The sequence below is a fragment of the Cyclopterus lumpus genome, chromosome 17, assembly GCF_009769545.1.
Source record: "Cyclopterus lumpus isolate fCycLum1 chromosome 17, fCycLum1.pri, whole genome shotgun sequence".
Lineage (NCBI taxonomy): Eukaryota > Metazoa > Chordata > Actinopteri > Perciformes > Cyclopteridae > Cyclopterus > Cyclopterus lumpus.
The window spans coordinates 16,901,301-16,920,069 of NC_046982.1; the positions used below are offsets into that span (position 1 = coordinate 16,901,301).

Below are 18,769 nucleotides of genomic sequence, written 5' to 3' on the forward strand. Positions count from 1 at the left end.
GATGTATAATATGTGTAATGTCATACTCTTTATAGAGGTATAAATCTACTGCAGCGGGCAATTATTATGCTAGTGCAAATGTTTACAATAAAAATATACCCACATCAAAAACTGTTGAGGTGGATCAAAAGAGCTAATATATAGCTAATGTTTATGGGCCATTGGTCATTTGCATTACCCATTGTGCATTTGCTTATCAATGTTATTATAGCTTGTTTACAGGGCATTTGTGGTCTCTTATGGAATAAGACGCCGATAAAAACATTAAAATCATGTTGCTTGTGAGCACAACATCTAATATCTGCTGAAATACAACTTGGCTTCAAGTTACTCTGCCTTGAATCGATTAAACACAAATGAGTTCCTTAAATGTCCACCGAGTGTCAAACACAGTATTGACAGAGGCCGAACAAGGCTTAGAAATACAGCTCCCACAATTCCGTCCTCTTTAAACCCAATGCGCATGCGCCCTCCGGCTGGTGCCATTATTTTGTCCTCCTCAAGCTTCAAATGAACAACAGGCTAAGCGTTCCTTGAAATGAATTAAATATTAATAGACGGAAGGAGCATTATATCTTCTTATTCACCACGGCCGACATAAATGGAGTCTCTCGGTTAATAGGTTGTTGTCTCGCCGGGCTCTTCAGTCCTCCGGTGGACTTGGAGGCCGAAAACAGAGCGCGGAGTGACAGCCCTGTTAAAGCCAGCAGATTGGGTGTTTATCTAGTTGGCTAGCCACCTAGCTAGCTTCCTAGAGAGCTAAGAGGGGAGGAACACCCCGAAGGGACCACTTGATACGCTCGGAAAGGGAGAGCTGCGGCTGTCCCTGTCCCGTCCAACCTGCAGAGGGAATGGCACATCTTCGAGACATGCAAAACCAGGTACAGAAATCATCTTTTCACCAACTGTCACCTCCCTTCTTGTCCAAGACAAGGCGAACACCCATGACAGTCATGCTTTCCATGAATAGGTGCGTAGGGGTCTAAGCCATCAATGCAAGGTGATACAACCTACCATACACACACACATTATATATATATACACATACACATACATGCATACATACATACATACATACATGTATATATTTTCATCTCCTTGCCACTGTCAGCGTCAGGTGTAACTATGCCAAAGACACCCACAAACTCACAAAAACATGTAATTACAAACTCTAAATTTAGTGACGGTATACACCAACATCTTAAGTCTTCATTGTTTGTGTCACATATTGAACATACTAAACTATTTTAAATGTAATGTCTTCTGTAAGAGCCTCCTCTCCTACTCAAATCATCACTCGTTTCCTGCTAACATGGAGAGAGAAAACTACAAAACTTTTAATTGTCATAGTCCTAAATGACATGCTGGCACAAAGTTTGATCCAGAGTGGGTTATTATATGGGCTGTGGCTGAATTGACAGGTAAGGACAGATAAGAAAGATTAATCATCCATCATGGTTATGTTCCAGCAGTGCAGGAGACCAGAAACATAATCATATAGTTTGATCATATAGTATCTTTGATCGGGACTTGTCCGTTAACTCCCACGTAAAAAAAACTCTCAAGGACTGCATTTTTTCACCTACGTAACATTTAAAAAATCAGGCACATCTTGTCTCCAAGCGATGCAGAATAACTGGTTCACGTGTTTGTTACTTCTAGACTAGATTATTGCAATTTCTTATTATCAGGCTGCTCTAATAAGTCTCTTAAGTCCCTCCAGTTAATCCAGAATTCTGCAGCTCGTGTACTCACAAAAACTAAGAAAAGAGATCACATTACTCCTGTATGCACTGGCTCCCTGTAAAATCAAGAATCACATTTTAAATTCTTCTCCTCACCTACAAAGCCTTGGTTGGTGATGCACCATCATATCTTAAGGAGCTTGTAGTACCATATTGCCCCACTAGAGAGCTGCGCTCACTAAATGTGGGGCTACTCGTGGTTCCAAGAGTCTTAAAAATTAGGATGGGAGCCAGAGCCTTCAGTTATCAAGCTCCTCTTTTATGGAACCAGATTCCACTTTCAGTCCGGGGGGAAGACACAGTCACCTCATTTAAGAGTAGACTTAAGACTTTATTCTTTGATGCTTATAGTGAGGGCTGAATCAGGTTTGCCCTGGTCCAGGCTGCTGGGGGACGTTTTAGGATACACTGAGCTCCTCTCTCCTCTTCTCTTTCTCCTTATGGACAAATTCACATCTCTTCATTGCACATTATTAACTCTACTTCCTCCCCGGAGTCTTCGTGCCTTCTTGCCTCATAGCGTCTATTGGACCTGGCTGTGTCTGGAGCCGGTCCTGGCTCCTGCCCCCTGACTCCTTGCCCCTGCTTCCTGCATCATACCCCTGGCCTGGGCCTGGCCTCCTTCCTCATTGGCCCTGCCTCCTTCTTTGTGCCTCCAGCCTCAAGGGCCTGGCCTCATGCCTCATTGGCCCCGCTTTCGCGATGCCTCCTGCCTAATGGCCCTCCCTCCTCCCATGGCCCTGCTGATACCCCTCCTCTCTACCTCCTTCCGTTTACATGGATTCATACATTTCTGTCATATTCATAGAATGTGTTGTAACTGTAACACTGTTCATTCTGTACACATGACATCTATTGCTTCTGTCCATCCGGGAGAGGGATCCTCCTCTGTTGCTCTCCTGAAGGTTTCTTCCCTTTTCCCCTGTGAAAGGTTTTTCTTCTGTTTTTTGGGGAGTTTTTCCTGATCCGATGTGAGGTCCTGGGACAGGGATGTTGTATGTGTACAGATTGTAAAGCCCCCTGAGGCAAATTTGTAATTTGTGATTTTGGGCTACACAAAAATAAATTGAATTGAATCAAACAGATAGATGTAACTTTTCCTGTCACATCTAATTAACCTTTATAACAGAGCATTCATATGTTAAGTTGTTTACACTTGTGTTGTTCAAGTGCCTGGCAAGACAGTCAGGCAGACACACACACACACACAAAAAAAAGCCTCCACAGTCATCATGGAATTTACCTATTAATATTTTATGTTTTACTCTGCTACAACCAAATTTCCCCCTGGGGATGAATAAAGTTTACATCTATCTATCTATCTATCTATCTATCTATCTATCTATCTATCTATCTATCTATCTATCTATCTACTCAATAATGCAATGCTTTCTTTACTGTCACTGGACCAGAATACCCGGTTGGACCCTGAGGAGTACTTCACCAAGCAGGAGCGGATTGGGAAGGGATCCTTTGGGGAGGTCTACAAAGGAATCAACAACCGCACAAAGGAGGTGGTGGCAATTAAAATTATAGATCTGGAAGAGGCAGAAGACGAGATTGAAGACATTCAACAGGAGATCACAGTGCTGAGCCAGTGTGATAGCCCTTTTGTTACCAAGTATTATGGATCATACCTGAAGGTGAGATTATAATGCACATAACGAAGGGATACGTACACAGATTTTTTCAAGTTATCTACATGAAGATGCTTAGAGACACATACATTGTGCCACACAGTCAAAGCCAAAGCAGTATTTTTAAATCTTAAACCTCAGATGTTTTTCATCAAGTATTCTTTTTCTCTCAGGGGACCAAGCTATGGATTATCATGGAGTATTTAGGTGGAGGATCTGCTCTGGATCTGGTAAAAAGACCTATAATTTTATACAGTTTACAAAGTGTGATACAAATTGGTAATTTTTACACTGGAGAAGCAAAACCCGACCTGTTGTTGGCTCTTTCGCCCCAACTTCCACCGCTTTGTGATTTATTTGTTCCTCCTCCTAGCTCCGTCCAGGCCCTTATGAAGAGACTTTTATTGCTACTATTTTGAGGGAAATACTGAAGGGGCTGGAGTATCTGCACTCTGAAAGGAAGATCCACAGAGATATCAAAGGTAATAAAAGTCCCTCTTTTTCATTTAGCATCTTTTAAGTGTGTTAATAAGGGAGTCACCAGGTAACAAAATGTATATCCAGTCTTAATCAGATGCTGGACAGAGTAAGTCCACACACTGAAATATGCTTTTACGCTGCAGAAATGTATCAACAGCATCCGTGAGCTAGAAATCTCACAACGTACGGAAGGTGTTATATGTATGTGTTTGTGAGATGCTACTTTTCTGTTCTCTGCCACTGATGTTGTGCTCTTATTTTTGGAGAATTATTAGAGAATAAAAAACATTTACGACAACAAGCTTAATAATTAAGAAGACTGGGTTGATTATCTACATGGATTCTGTCTGTGAAGCGGTTTGTTTCCACCACAATGAAACTCGGGAAGAGACTGCAAAGTGTCCTTTGTCCCTTTGTCCAGCCAACTGTAACCCACGAATTACAAAATGCTGAGATTTTGATAAAACGTCTTCAGGGAATAATTATTGTTCTGGTATTTAAAAAAAAAGTCACGTGTGATTGGCCTAAAATAAGGTGCTACAACACTTAATTACTCATGAATATTTCCAAATGAAACATGATGCCTTTTTAATTTGAGCATTACTTGTTCTTGTATTTTGACTGTCTTTCTTCTTCTGTCTCTTTCTTCTAGCTGCCAATGTGCTCTTGTCAGAGCAGGGCGAGGTGAAGCTGGCAGATTTCGGGGTGGCCGGACAGCTGACGGATACCCAGATTAAGAGGAACACATTCGTTGGCACACCTTTCTGGATGGCTCCAGAGGTTATCAAACAGTCCGCTTACGACTTCAAGGTGAGGCCAGAGTCTGTGAGATGGACAAGAGTCACCCTGTGTTTCTGCTTTCTTTAGGTTTGTTTTCTTGGTTATTTCCACCACTTCTGGGTGAAAATATGTTTCACTTTGGTAGAACATCAAGCCCATAAGGGGATAATGTTTGGTTTTTGGCAGAGGCACTGATAAGTTGACACTAAAGGGAAATTCATTTCAGCATGTTAAGGAAGTATATATTTCCAGTGTCTGTATGTGAAGTTAACACCTTACTTACACACCACTCTCCCCCTCAGGCTGATATTTGGTCCCTGGGAATCACTGCCATTGAGTTGGCGAAAGGGGAACCTCCCAACTCTGATCTACACCCCATGAGGGTCCTTTTCCTCATCCCGAAAAACACACCACCCACACTTGAGGGACCTTACAGCAAGCCCTTCAAAGAGTTTGTGGAGGCTTGTCTAAATAAAGACCCTCGTTTTGTAAGTAACACCTGCCTGCATCCATCTGCATTGTAGCAGAACTAAAACGGGATTAAACATGTTTGTTTGTGGCGAAATTAAATCAGAAATTAGATTGTCAGACTGGGATCATTTATCAAACCAAATATGTATTATTGGATTAGCATGCCTTTTTCTCAATAGGATTTATAATTTGTGCTGTTTTCTCAAATTCAAACCAAATCCAAATCACATTCTTGTTAGGCACGAAAATGTTAAATCTTAATCAAGTGACGATGGACTCCTTCGTGAGGCTCCGTTTAGCACGTTATAACTAGACAATTGATCCCTTTTTGATTCTTCTTCAAGCGTCAGTCACTGAATGTCTTTCTTCTGCACAGAGGCCGACAGCAAAAGAGCTCCTAAAGCACAAGTTCATCACACGCTACACCAAGAAGACGGCCTACCTGACGGAGCTCATTGACCGCTACCGCCGCTGGAAGTCGGAAGGACACGGGGAGGAATCCAGTTCTGACGACTCAGATATGTCAGTCTCAAGAACACACATTGATACACTTGAGATTTACATTTTTCAAAAGATCTAGTCACTGCCACATTGTTAAATATAAAATAGGTATTAGAGAATGTCAGGAGGATTTACTCGAATAACTGAGTACCCACCAAGTAGTATCAGTAATGTGTTGCCTCTTGTAAACATTGCTGTGAGCTGTACTTGCTTGTGACAAATATAGAACAGTTACATATGTTTTTAAATGGTCCTCAATAGTAATCTTTATGCTGAATGTTCAGAAATGAAGTTAAAAAAATGATGTGAAGTTTCACTCGCAAGTTTAAATATCTCTTTCCTTCCATCCTTCAGGGATGCTGATGGTGATGGGGATACGTGTCCCATGTGGACCTTCCCTACAGTCACACCCAGCTCTCTGAACAAGTTACATAAGGGCTACACACGCACAGATTCAGTGGTAAGATAGCAGCACACAGGCGCAGTCAAATTGTTTTCTTTTTTTCCTCCCTAACATCCTTTTCCTGTTCTCAGTCAGGAGATTCTGTGAAACGGCAACCCAAATCACAATGCTTGTCTGCTTTGGTAACACCTATCTTCAGAGAGGTAGGCCCAACTGTTCAATACACGAAGATATGTAAATAGTATATAATATTAAATTTAAAAAAAATATATAAATATAACACATCTTCATTTGGTAACTGTTACTTCTTGAGCTTTGGACAAAGTTCTTTTTAAACATTAATTTAGTCCCGGAGTAGCTCTATACTTTTCTCAGGAAATACTATATTACACAGGTATTATACATGATCTTTATACTCTGAAGTTGTTATAAAGTAGAATATATTAATTATAGAACACAGAAAAGAGCTTAGAAGGATGGAGCTCAGTTGGTACAAAAGAGCCAACCAAACCCAACTGACATCTGCCCAAGTTGTAGATGTCAACAGTACAGTTGAAATTAAGTCATAACTCCCATTACAATTTAATAAATTTTTTTTACTACCACCAGTTGAAGGAGAAGCGGCGGGCGAGTGGTGGGGGCGTAGGAGCCATCGAGGAGCTTGAAAACGCCTTCAACCTAGCAGAAGAGTCCTGTCCGGGGATCTCCGACCGCCTTGTCACACACATGATGGAGAGAGTGTGCAGGTGATGTACCTATATTATTATTATCATCATTATCATCATCATCCATTTATTTCAATTAATCGATTTCATGTTGTTCTTCCAGGTTTTCTTTAAATGGTAACACCACTCCGTCTTCGCGGTGAAACCCCAGCTGGATGTAACTTAACCCTGCTCCCTTTTCTGTCTCCCAGACCTTCCAAACGTCTCAGATAAGGACCAGAGAAGACCCCCCCACCCCTCGTATCGTTGCACCTTTCCCAGTCCTGTCCCCCAAGAGATCTTTTAATTAGTTATAATTAAATATTTTTACAGTTTTTCTTTAAGAGCGAAGAGTATTTAAAACAAAAGCCATGACATTTAGAGCGTTGTGTATACCTGTTAGATTGAGAAGAAAAAAACTATAATAAAGTCTATGGAAAATGTCCCATTGGTGTTACTCTGCTTGATGTTCACATACAGACATGTTATCTACGGTTTGACAGTAGTGATGCAGTTAAACATGCCTATATAAATAATTCATGATAATATTGAAGTGATTCTTGAATGTTAATTTCCTTTGTTAAAAACTAATGTATTCATTTTCATTTTCTCTTTCTAAAAAAAATGTAAACTTGGGTTTTAGGTAATTAACCTCTTGGACACTAGACTGTAATTACAAACAAGATTCATAGTGTTTTTGGTCAAGGCAATTAATCTCACTGAAATTAAAAACACGTACGTGAACAAGCTTCAACTCTGTCTGGTAACGGGCAGATAAAAAAAAATTCAAAGGCTCCAAACACAGGAGATTAATAAAGTTTAATAAAACTTATTACAATATATGCATCAAGAACAATATTTGGTGCTTTAATATTGGATAAAAACCACACAGAGGAATGTCAAGAACTCCCATCTTGGCTGGTGAGAGAAACGTTGGCTACAATGACCTCATTAGGCCACTTTAATCTCTGTGGCCATGGAAACCACAAAATACTCAGCAGTTGGGACAGGTAAAAGTGTATAACTCAAATTTCACTGCATCAAAAAAGAAAACAGACATGAAACAGTTAATGCTCCCTGGCACATGAGTTCACTTTAGAGGAGTGTCGAGGAAACATGGAGTAATTCATTATAATCGATTGAAAGCACCAAATAGGAGTCACACCTCATTTGCACGTCCTTCATTTGTCAAGTCTACAGCAAGACTGTAAGGTCAAGGGTCACAGTTTATTTAATTCATACCAAACTCAAAAGGATCTTTAAAAACACTAATGAATAAGTCTTTGACAGTAAAGGGAGACGCTGATCTCAAAGCACTAGAAGGAAAATTCACCTGAAAATTTGACCAGACGGGGTTGAGTTGCATGCAGATGAGGTGGGTAATATGAACACTGAGCAAAATGGACCCTATTTATTGGGATGCTTGTGTGGTCACTTATTAACCAGAGGGAATATGAAATCATGTTTTCTCTTCACTTAAAAAGATATCAAGATAATGGCATAACAATGGTGGAAAAAGCTACTTCTGCTGCTAGTTTACAGCATAGCCGACTCCCAATGAAGCGCTTTCACAGAGCAAAGTTAGCACGTGAGAGATGTGTAACTACAAGCAGCAGTACTTTGGTTTTCTAAATAAAAAAAAAAGGTAAAGTAACAGTTTGTATCAAAGATATATGCCATCATTTTTAAAAGATGGGTCACGTGATTTTGTTTGAGTAACTGGCAAATCTTTAATAAAATGAACCAAAAGAAAAAAATAGAACCGTGTGAAAATATATAAATGTAATATTTTTTGAATATACTTGTATGTATAAAAAAAAAAAAACTCCAGATCCCATGTAGGATTAGAATACAATAGTGGCAAGCAGTACAAGTCAATAACATCATTACACCTTCTCTGCTATCCTCCGTCTCTCTAGTCCAACTTAAGCCGTGGCTCACATACCTACAGTGGAAGAGAAAAGAAAGTCAAAAACCAAGCCTGGCCACGTTTAGGTATTAAGATACAAATACAGGAAATTGGGTGTCCCATTGTTCTGGAAAACAAGTGTAGACTGAGCTAGCTTGGAGAAGTGAGTGTTTCCATGGGGCTTGCTCCTACCGTAGACCTTTCACACATGGGGGCAGTCTTCCTCTCCCTGCTTCTGCATCTGGGCCTGCATCTTGGCAATCATCTCATGCATTCGTCTCAACTGTGTGACAGATCATCAACATGTAGGACAGGGAAACAACAACTGCACTTATAACAAAGCACATTTATTTAGACAGCTGAGATTAAGAGGCATCTTGCTAAATGTAGGATCATTCATACCCGTCTGTCAGTTATAAATAATTGACTAGAAACAGGTCCCACAGTGAAACAGTGAACATGTTTGCTGCTGCTTCAAAGAAATTTCATATCTAATCCAAACCAACTGTGAACCTGAATCATTGACTAGTTTAACGGGTATTAGAAGATTAAAACACTGAAAACAGAAACAATTCTTATAAATGTTGAATTGGTGCTAGTTTTTAAATTGTGACTTTTAGGACAGTGAATGATCTTTAATGGGATAACAATTATGGTATGTAGAGTTATTCACTAGCTAAAAGTTAGATAAGAAGATTGCTACCACTAAATATGAAACCACCTCATTGAAAGTTCACTGAAACAGTTCCCTACAAGAAAGCAAACATGTGTTGTCCCAAAATGTGAAACTATTCCTTTACGAAAAAGGCACAATTGAGAAGGACACTCCATGAAACATGCATTTCTTTATAAAAAGCCCAAAGTGGTGTAGCATCTGAAATATCTCACCTCAGCCTCTTTCTCCTGCAAGATCATATCCTTGTCCATTTCCTCCGGCTCCGGTCCCTTTCTGCATCAACACAACTTTAGTTACCTTTGATGTCACGCGCTACAGAATGGACCTTTAATATGTATGCAGAATGAATGCCGATTAACTAAAGTATTATTAAGTTAAAAAGGCACAGTCAGAGGTTATAAATGTATAATCACTTTGTGTGATGATTTCTAAAGCATTAGGACTGAGTCAGCTGAGAGGTTTGTGTAGCATTAGGCAAACATTACAAAAACCACGTGGAGAAGGCGAAGAAGGGATCAGTGAGTTAGTGTGTCTTTGCAGAAGAGGAAAAGTGGGCAGCTACAACAAATAACTACAAGGAGATGAAAGCAGGGAGATTCCAGGGAGAAGTAGCAAGTGCGAGAGTCAGGGGAACAGCGTTACCTCCCCCAAATGAAAAGAAACGGTACCTCAACAGTCCACCACCTTGGACAGATGGCGAGGCAATGTGATGACAGTAAAACCACTGCCTTATCCTGGGTTGGCTTTTGAAGAAAGTCTAAAAGAATCTTTTTGATCTACATGGAGTGTTAAATGATGATATGTCCACACTATGTTACATGACACAGTAATCCTGTTTATGACCTCTACAGATACTCAAACGGCACATGCCATTTAGCTACCGACTCGCCATGTAAAACCACAACCCACGAAACCACAGCATTAACTTTTGCCTCACTACATTTAGGGAACATGCAAAATGATGATTAGTTAGAGAGCTACTGTCGGCTTCTACAGAATGATACTAGTCCGACAACATAATACTGTATGAATCAAATGCAGAAGAAAAACTGGAAGTACATGACCCATATACAGAATGTAATCTAGTAACTCAGCTTCCACCTACGCAGCTCTGGATGTTTTGGCTCCGTTTCACTGCTGTAACATATGTGCCGTCCATTGTGCCCGACTGTGGCATTTCTGTGTTGTTTTGTAACTCTATGCGTGTCCAAGCAAAGGTTTGTTCTTTGAGGTGGGGGGAGGTGCAGAGAAGAAAGCTGACAGACAAGTACGTACGCAGGAGACAGAGGCAGAATGTAACCATGGGAGGACAACCTGCCACCCCGTTTGAGGCGGTCCGAGCGGAAGTTCTCGTAGTGAAGGTCCTGGGTCACTTCCTGTAGATCCTGCATGTGGGTTCTGTGGGGTTTTGGAAAAGTCAGACATTTGGAGAACTTTTAACTTCACTGGACCTCTAGTGGGTAGAGGCGGTTATGGAGTGCACCATAACATAAGCAATGTCTTTATTTTAGCCAAACTTGTCTGCACTATTGCTAGTCTTGTTAGTATCCATCTTTTTTTTCCCCCTCCATTCCGGTCGTGGTTACATCCCAGTTCTAATAAGCTACACCTTAACAAAAAGCTATTGGCCACAACGTTTGAGATAAAAACAATTTAAAAAAACCAGATCGTCATCATATACAGTTTGGCAGGTTCATAACCCTCAATATCACCATTACATTGAAAGAAAAACTGAAACAGGATTTAGCCTCCTCTACCACTCACATTAGCATGATCCGCAGCTTGAGGAAGTCGTTGTGTTCAAGATTCTCCACCTCCACCACTCCCCAAGGGTACAGGCGGCCCCTCACCTTCTTCCCTTTGGCCTCAATCTGCTGGTTGGATCCCACCACTGCAAATGGGATGCTAGCCTGGAAAAGTCATTTATACATCTGTAGTCATGGTTCAATCACCAACATGAAAAAAGTATGACACTTAAAACAAACCCCTATAGTAATTAGTTGACTAATAGATTTTTTTTTTTTTTAAAGGACATAAAGCTACTAACTAACTACTTTTATTCATGAAAAACTCTCAAACCTGTGGGACGAAAACACAACTCATATCGATTCAGGAATGAAACATTTGGCATGAGGTGGAGAGTTTACCTTGAGGATCCTGGTCTGCTCTTTGAAGTCCTCATCCTCATCTGACTCAGCATCAGGAAGGTGGTAAATCTTGATGCCATGTTCATCGATCTCATCCAGAATCTTACAAAGACGACAAGGACAAAACACGGGTTATTATCACCTTTTATTATCCTTTACATACTGTTATTTTCACTTTAATCAGGACTTTATGCATTTAAAAAAAGATTCTGAATCAAAACACTTTTGACTAGTCCGCCTTGACACTTCCTGTCTCACTACCTTTTGGTTTCAGCCATTTAAACTAAAGCCCCGTTTCAATATAGTACTTCAGGTACAAACTGTAAATGAATGCTCTGACCATGAGCACATGATACTTCTGATTGTTTCAAGAACGGGAAAAGTTCCTGAACAATGGGTGACTGTTGTCCTTACCCTGCGCTTGAGCCTCTCACTCTCTCTGAGGGTGAGCGTGTCTGCCTTGGCGATGACAGGAACAACATTGACCTTATTGTGAATGGCCTTCATAAACTGAACATCCAGAGGTTTCAGCCTGGTGGGACAGGAAACGGACAGAACCAGGGTCAAAGAGAGATGGAAAAATCCAAGCAAATATTTATCAAAAGCAAAGCTTCAAGAGTTATAAAAAAAAATAGTTAAAACTAGAAACTTTCTATAGTTAAATAGAAAAGAACTTCTCTGCAACTTTTACAAACTGAAAAGTATGTATATTCGTATGTTTTTGCAGGACTCACCCATGGCCAAGCGGGGAAATAAAATAGAAGCAACAGTGAACTCTATTGTCAACTATGTGTCTACGATTTAGACCGCTCTCGTCATGGAGGTAGCGCTCAAACTGGTCATCAATGTAGCTGATAATGGTGCTGAAACTGAATGAGAGAAATATATACACATCACATCCAACACTACAGTATGTATATATATATATATATATATATATATATATATATATATATATATCACAGTATTGTACAAGGACTCATCCATGCTGGTAGGACATTAAATACTAAAATCAAAAGCCCAGATTCTCATTACAAATTAAAATATTTTGGGACAAAAAAGAAATGTGCCCACGGTTAGCGTCTAAATCACAGGACTGACACTGGATAGTTTAAACTTGAAAATAACTAATTTCCTCTACTGCATACGACGTAAAAATATGTTATACCAGTCTTGGCTGTTGATGGCGTCTCCATATCCTGGTGTGTCTACCACAGTGAGACGGAGCTTCACTCCTCGCTCCTCAATTTCTACCGTTGACGCCTCGATCTGAACAGTCCTTTCTATCTTTTCTGTTAGAAGATTTAAAAAAAAAAAAAAGTGCAAGAGCTCTAACAACATGCAATGACAAAGTCAGGTCAACAATTATGTTTTAAACATACAGACTTCCCAAAGTGGTTTAAAACAAGGATCCTGTGTGTTTTACCTGCTGCTCCAGGGATGACTCTCTCAGGGTAAAGGTCAGTGAGGAACAGGCTGTTGATCAGGGTGGATTTTCCAAGTCCAGATTCGCCTTTTGACAACCGAGGAAAATTAAACATCATGCCGTCAGTACTAGTATGACAAGCAAAGTGAGTAAATATTACGCAATTGCGTAAAAATGACTAAAGCACAGACAGATTATTGTTGGCGCAAACCTCTCTCCTCACTGTACTGCAGGAAACAAGACATCTGCCTGTGACGCCCAGTAGGCCAAGTACCACACGGAAATGCATGATAAGTGTAAGTGTTAAATTTATAATCAGTCAGCAGAATTCAGGTGCTACAAGTCAAGAAATCTACTGGATGGTTTCACTCTCACCAATACTAGCAGCATAAAGAACTAAACCCGGATATTCTCTTCTAGCTCAACGCCATCTTTAAACGAGAATCTGCACTTACGTGAAGAAACTGTAAACTTAAGACTTTCAAACTCATTTTAAATAATTGTGTCTGCTGATGTGGTCCGATTATGAATGGCCTGTACAAGATTAACAAGCAAACTCTTGATTGGTTGCCTCTGAAAATGCCGCCATATACCAACAGTGGGTGTTGGGCTACAGTAAACACACCACAGTTAGACAATTAAACATTCAGTTTGTGTGATGACGTTTTAAATAAAAGCCGATAGTCTGGTTCCAAGACAACGATTAAGCCTTGTCCCAGACTAAAAATATCTTTGCATTGATTTTGGCAGAGCCACTGAGCGTTGTTTTAGTCTAGCAGTACGCCTACTTCCTGTCTGGGAAAAACCTAAAACTACAGCAGCAATGTAGCTTAAACAGCAGTGAACAAAATGTAAGAAACTATATGTAAGAAACTATTAGTTGACAAAATCAAATGTTGCGTTAGGTGACTAAGATTTTCTTGGTCGAGGACAGCCCTAATAATAAACAATGTTTCTGGACATCTCGGAGCCGCAGAGTTACAGATGCTGAGGCATAAACAACCTTAACCTTGTGTAGTATCCTCAGGAATGTTGCTACTGTGGTTCCCACCAGAGCCAAGACAAAAGATTTGCGGAGGTCTTTACTACACCATAAACTGACAATTTGCAAGAATGTCTTGTATGGAAAATCAAAATGTGCATTATTTACACTACAGATTAGGTTAAGCATAACAACTTGATGGATACTGAAGAGAAATAATTCATTTTTAAATATTGTTTCTATCTGTGGATTTGAACTGCAGCATCTACAATTACTGTAAAACACTGATTTGTTAAATAATTTGAGTCACACAAAAGGTTAAATAAGCCCTCCATGAGTATTCTTGCAGTAGAGGGACCAGCAAGCCTTGTCCACTGTGTGAATCAGTCCCTTGAGGCCCATTCCTCTTTGGTTTATTTTAAAGGAAAAGGATGAGCAGCATTCACAAGAGCTTCTCCCCTCCCCCATAACCAACAAGCAGGGAGGTTCACACAGTCAATGTTCACATCAAGAGTTTACTCTGATGCTGACGCCAGCTGAGCAACTACACTGATGAGACATCTGCCATTTTCTACCGCTTGAGGCATTCATGCACACTAAAATACACCTACGGTCAAAGACAATACAACTTGCTTACTCTGAGCATTCAAACAAAATGAACTATGGAGATTAAGAAGTTGTAAAATGCCAAGTAGAAAGTCCATAACAAAAAGACAGCATATGACAGCCACTACTGTACATTCACTGTACATTCTGCAGATCCCCTCCAGATATTTAAATCACAAAAACAAACTCTCATTAGCCAAAAAAGCCAAATACATTCCTCAAAAGGTCCATGTTTACTATAACTGTCGAGCATTAACCTTGTTTTCACTGAGATAAACCATAATTTTCCAAATAAAAACAGCATTTCATGACGACAAGAAGAAAACTAAAGAAGGCTTAAAAAAAAAAAACGGAGCTGACACTCACCTACCACCATCAATGTAAACTCAAATCCTTTTTTTACTGATTTGCGATGAACCTGATTCGGCAGGTTGGCAAATCCAACATACCCCGGGGTCTCAGGGTTGGGGAACTGGCCTTGCTGTAGAAAGAAAAAGAAGAAGCAAAGTAGAGTCATAACCTTTTGAAATAATGTTTGGTAATGGTAACATTCAAACTTAACTTACTCACTACTTCAGTTAAACTAAACTATGGCTATCAATATAGCAACAACATGACAACCAATTTTTAGTGCAAGAGTAAAAAGCACTGAAGCGACATCTGTTCATCTGGGCTACGGTGAGCGCTCTGCCGTCTATTTGCTAAAGACCTTACACTCATCACTCTAGTGTTTACAGCCCTTTCCTACAAAAGGTTGTACCAATGAGAAGTAGGCCAATTGGACTGCTTGTAACCACCCCTGTAGCAATATGACAGTGACAATGTCAAATAAAATTTAAAACGACACGCACGCAGTTATATTCACACACACACACACACACACACACACACACACACACACACACACACACACACACACACACACACACACACACACACACACACACACACACACACACACACACACACACACACACACACACACACACACACACACACACACACACACACACACACACACACACACACACACACACACACACACACACACACACACACACACACACACACACACACACACACACACACACACACACACACACACACACACACACACACACACACACACACACACGTGATGACTGAGACGCCTAATAAGCAGTGTGTTGTGGCTCTGCCTTTGGGCCTTTTAGCACGCATAAAGCTACTTCAGCGAGTCATGTTGCGCAGCACACTGACCATATGTATGTCTGAGTGGACCAGCAATCGGCAGGTAATCTTTGTGTTTTGAACAAAAACGGTGCTGTATCTTATCAGATGGAATATCTGGTTTCTGTTCAGAGACTCACCTTCATTTTGTCAGCCTGAGACATTTTTCTTCTCCTTGTTAAACCTGAGAAGAAAAAAAGATGGACTGTATCACATACTGAGAAATGTACATTTTGTGACAATTCTGGCCTCTATGGATCTTTTCTGAAATGGAGGAAATTCATATCGGTGCATATGTCCTGTGACAGAGAGACAGGAAGTCTGGTGTGTGAGAGTGCTGCGTATCAACCACAAAGAAGTGCTGTTCCTGCTCAAAGAGCTGTGTCTCACTATGGTGTGAGGATTAGGCATTGAACCCATTATGATTATGCCATTAATCCTAACTGGTATCATATTTGTTTACTGCCTGTTTGCTTGTTGTTGTATTATAGAGAAGTCGGTTATCATATATTGAAAACAGAAACACACCCACTTGCGCTCCCGACTGCTTGGATGAAAACGACACCATCTCGATATGACGTTAAATCACAATGACTAACGTTACATATTATACATTTTTACCATCTGATTAGAAAAATTTATGTGCCCAACACCGTTTTTAAGCTATTTAAAAAAAGCTTTGCGAACTAAAACGAACCGTACATTAAAAACCAACAGTTGTTTTCTCACATAGAACGAATGTCAGCTAACGGGAATTAACAGCCCGACGTTAATAAACCAACATAACGGTAAAAAGTCAGTGGGTGTGAAAAGTGCTTATGCCATTAAAAACAAGTTTGATGGCTATTCGTATTCTTGTTAACGATCCCAAATGAAAGCCATATACCGAGCTAGCTTAACTAACCAAGTTAGCTGCTCAGTTAAAGTCAGTTAAACTAACGTTAGCCGAGTAGCTTCTGCAGGATGTGAACTTAAATAGCTCACGGTAGCGTCGTCGCTTTCCGCCGTGAATACGGCGCAAAAACAACCCGGGGAAGAACTGGAGAAACACCGAGCGTTACCTTACAGTCGCCCCGCAGAAAGCACAGCACAGATGGGAGACACAGAGAGACGAGCCGACGGTGAACAGCGGACTTGGCGGACGCCTCGAATTCTTCAGATTCCGGTGCAGCAAGCTTCCCTTTAGCTCACAGACCACAATGCACCGCGGCGACAGCGGCAGGGCCAACGCTGCACGAGAAGAGTTTCCGCTGGTGACACTGAAGGTCAGGCTGTGACGCGCACGACGGGACGTATTAACTTTGGTATCAAACACCGAGGCTGTGTCTGGGTATAAACAGAAAAGGGAATAGATCTAAGTGTTATTATTATTAATAATAACGCAGTCTATGATACAGCCCAGCTGGAGCATTATGCGTTATCTTTATCTGTGAACTCCTGGAGATATCACCCCCTCCTTTCATCTCACGTAAATAAAAAATACAAACAATGCACCATATTAAATATAATCTATTAATAAAGATACGATATTGTAATCCTTATTGCACTGAGAGAAATGGAAATGTGAATCTACAATTACATAACCTGGGGTTTCACAAAAGATTGTGTGATAAAGATTGTACGACTATTTTATCATCTAAAATTGAAATTTTCCTTTTTGTATATTCACCATATTTTATAGTGGTTATATCATACCATTTTATTATTATGGTATTTTCATGGACAATTAGTTTATCCTCACGTAACCCAATTCTCACTCTTCACTTGAGAGAAAGCAAGAAACTTGCAACTGGCTACAGGCACTGGACTCTATGTCAATAGTGCCTGCCTTTCTACAGCTATTACCACTTTTAACCTTACCAAACAATATTAATGACATATTTCAGATTGGGAAGAAGGTATATCTGTTGGATATGTATTAATTAGATAATTGTATCTTAATTAGAGTAAAATGTCATCTAAAAAGGTGTTACTCGCTGAGCCAGCCTTGGGCCTTCCTGATGTTCTTGCATGGACAAAATGGCTGAATGGCTACACATCCAAGTGTAGTCAAAAGTAAGTTGTAAAATTGAAAATACGAACAAACATTCTCACAACTTTCAGTACAGTTCCTACATGGTTGGCAGGACAACAAAGATATTTTGAGTTATCATAAAAGGAAACGTATAGAATAAAATGAAGGAATGATGGCAGAATGCCATTTAGCTGCTTCGGTCCCAGGCTGTTCCTGGTAGTGTGCATGTAGTTATACAATAAACATTGCAGTCTTGAATTAAAACAGGAATATATTTCATTTAATATATTTCTTTAGTAGATTATAACTGTAATGTTGCAGGACAGAGGCAGAGAATATTTCCCATGACTAATGGTAGATGAAATAAAGAGGGGGCCAGGGCTGACTGGGTGGAGTAATATTGAGTGGCAAGAGTAATGTTTTTCACCACTTACTTTTATATCAAAATATTAAAATTAAAAAGGTATAAGGATAAATAGATGAGATAATGCATTGGTGACTTGCCTAAAGTGTGTTAACGCTAAGTTTAAGTGAGTGCAACCATTGTTTGACCATTACCTGGTAATAATTTATACTCAAGGGGAAGTCAGAACTGTTTGTCAACAAATGCAGCTGCTGTAACTTACATGGATAGAAAAGAAGATACCTGTTTTGCATCTGAATGCGCTATTTCAGTAAGGAGCTATTGACTCATTAGTTCGTTATAACTGTTAACCAGTATCAGCCCTGTTCCTCCTTACTAATGTTTTGTAATCCTGTAACGTTATAGTGTTAGAGACACCTTTTCTAAATAGCGGATTGACAGAACACCAGAGGATGAAAAGCTATATCAATTATGCTTTGAAAGCAAAGATGTGTGGCTCGTTGGTCTAGGGGTATGATTCTCGCTTTGGGTGCGAGAGGTCCCGGGTTCAAATCCCGGACGAGCCCAGTGGTTTTCTTTTTTTACTGAGTAGAATAGTCTTTATTCTATTAAAGGTAACAAGATTTATTGCACTCCTGTCGTACGTACAGTATGTCCTCATTGCATTGTTACAGAAGTAAACTCAAAGATTTGACGGATGTGACTGCTCAAATGG

At 40.1% G+C, this 18,769-nt stretch overlaps 2 protein-coding genes and 1 non-coding gene across 6 annotated transcripts; 2 read left to right on the forward strand and 1 right to left on the reverse strand.

Moving 5' to 3' along the window:
- Positions 1-462: 462 nt before the first annotated feature.
- stk25b (serine/threonine kinase 25b) lies at positions 463-7,169 on the forward strand. 2 transcript variants are annotated; one of them, XM_034554901.1, is made up of 12 exons: positions 463-881; positions 3,158-3,388; positions 3,556-3,612; positions 3,756-3,864; positions 4,515-4,672; positions 4,945-5,130; positions 5,490-5,635; positions 5,969-6,074; positions 6,149-6,220; positions 6,627-6,763; positions 6,846-6,859; positions 6,934-7,169. In XM_034554901.1, exons 1-12 carry the CDS (start codon positions 852-854, stop codon positions 7,026-7,028), a joined length of 1,341 nt encoding a protein of 446 aa, XP_034410792.1. In that variant the 5' UTR covers positions 463-851; the 3' UTR covers positions 7,029-7,169. The 2 variants fall into 2 exon arrangements, with proteins under 2 accessions (XP_034410792.1, XP_034410793.1); XM_034554902.1 differs by lacking the exon at positions 6,846-6,859 and having other exon boundaries at positions 465-881.
- Positions 7,170-7,521: 352 nt separating this feature from the next.
- sept2 (septin 2) lies at positions 7,522-16,900 on the reverse strand. 3 transcript variants are annotated; one of them, XM_034554903.1, is made up of 13 exons: positions 16,738-16,900; positions 15,817-15,860; positions 14,834-14,948; positions 12,880-12,966; positions 12,622-12,745; positions 12,188-12,322; positions 11,868-11,985; positions 11,454-11,555; positions 11,071-11,216; positions 10,621-10,704; positions 9,519-9,579; positions 8,823-8,913; positions 7,522-8,666 (listed from the first exon to the last, which is right to left on the reverse strand). In XM_034554903.1, exons 2-12 carry the CDS (start codon positions 15,838-15,840, stop codon positions 8,833-8,835), a joined length of 1,077 nt encoding a protein of 358 aa, XP_034410794.1. In that variant the 5' UTR covers positions 15,841-15,860; positions 16,738-16,900; the 3' UTR covers positions 7,522-8,666; positions 8,823-8,832. The 3 variants fall into 3 exon arrangements, 1 of the variants encoding a protein (XP_034410794.1); XR_004611297.1 differs by having other exon boundaries at positions 9,519-10,704; positions 16,738-16,890; XR_004611296.1 differs by having other exon boundaries at positions 9,519-10,704; positions 16,743-16,889.
- Positions 16,901-18,548: 1,648 nt separating this feature from the next.
- On the forward strand, positions 18,549-18,620 carry trnap-ugg. Its single transcript has one exon. It is a non-coding gene; the product is annotated as a tRNA-Pro (tRNA).
- Positions 18,621-18,769: the final 149 nt, after the last annotated feature.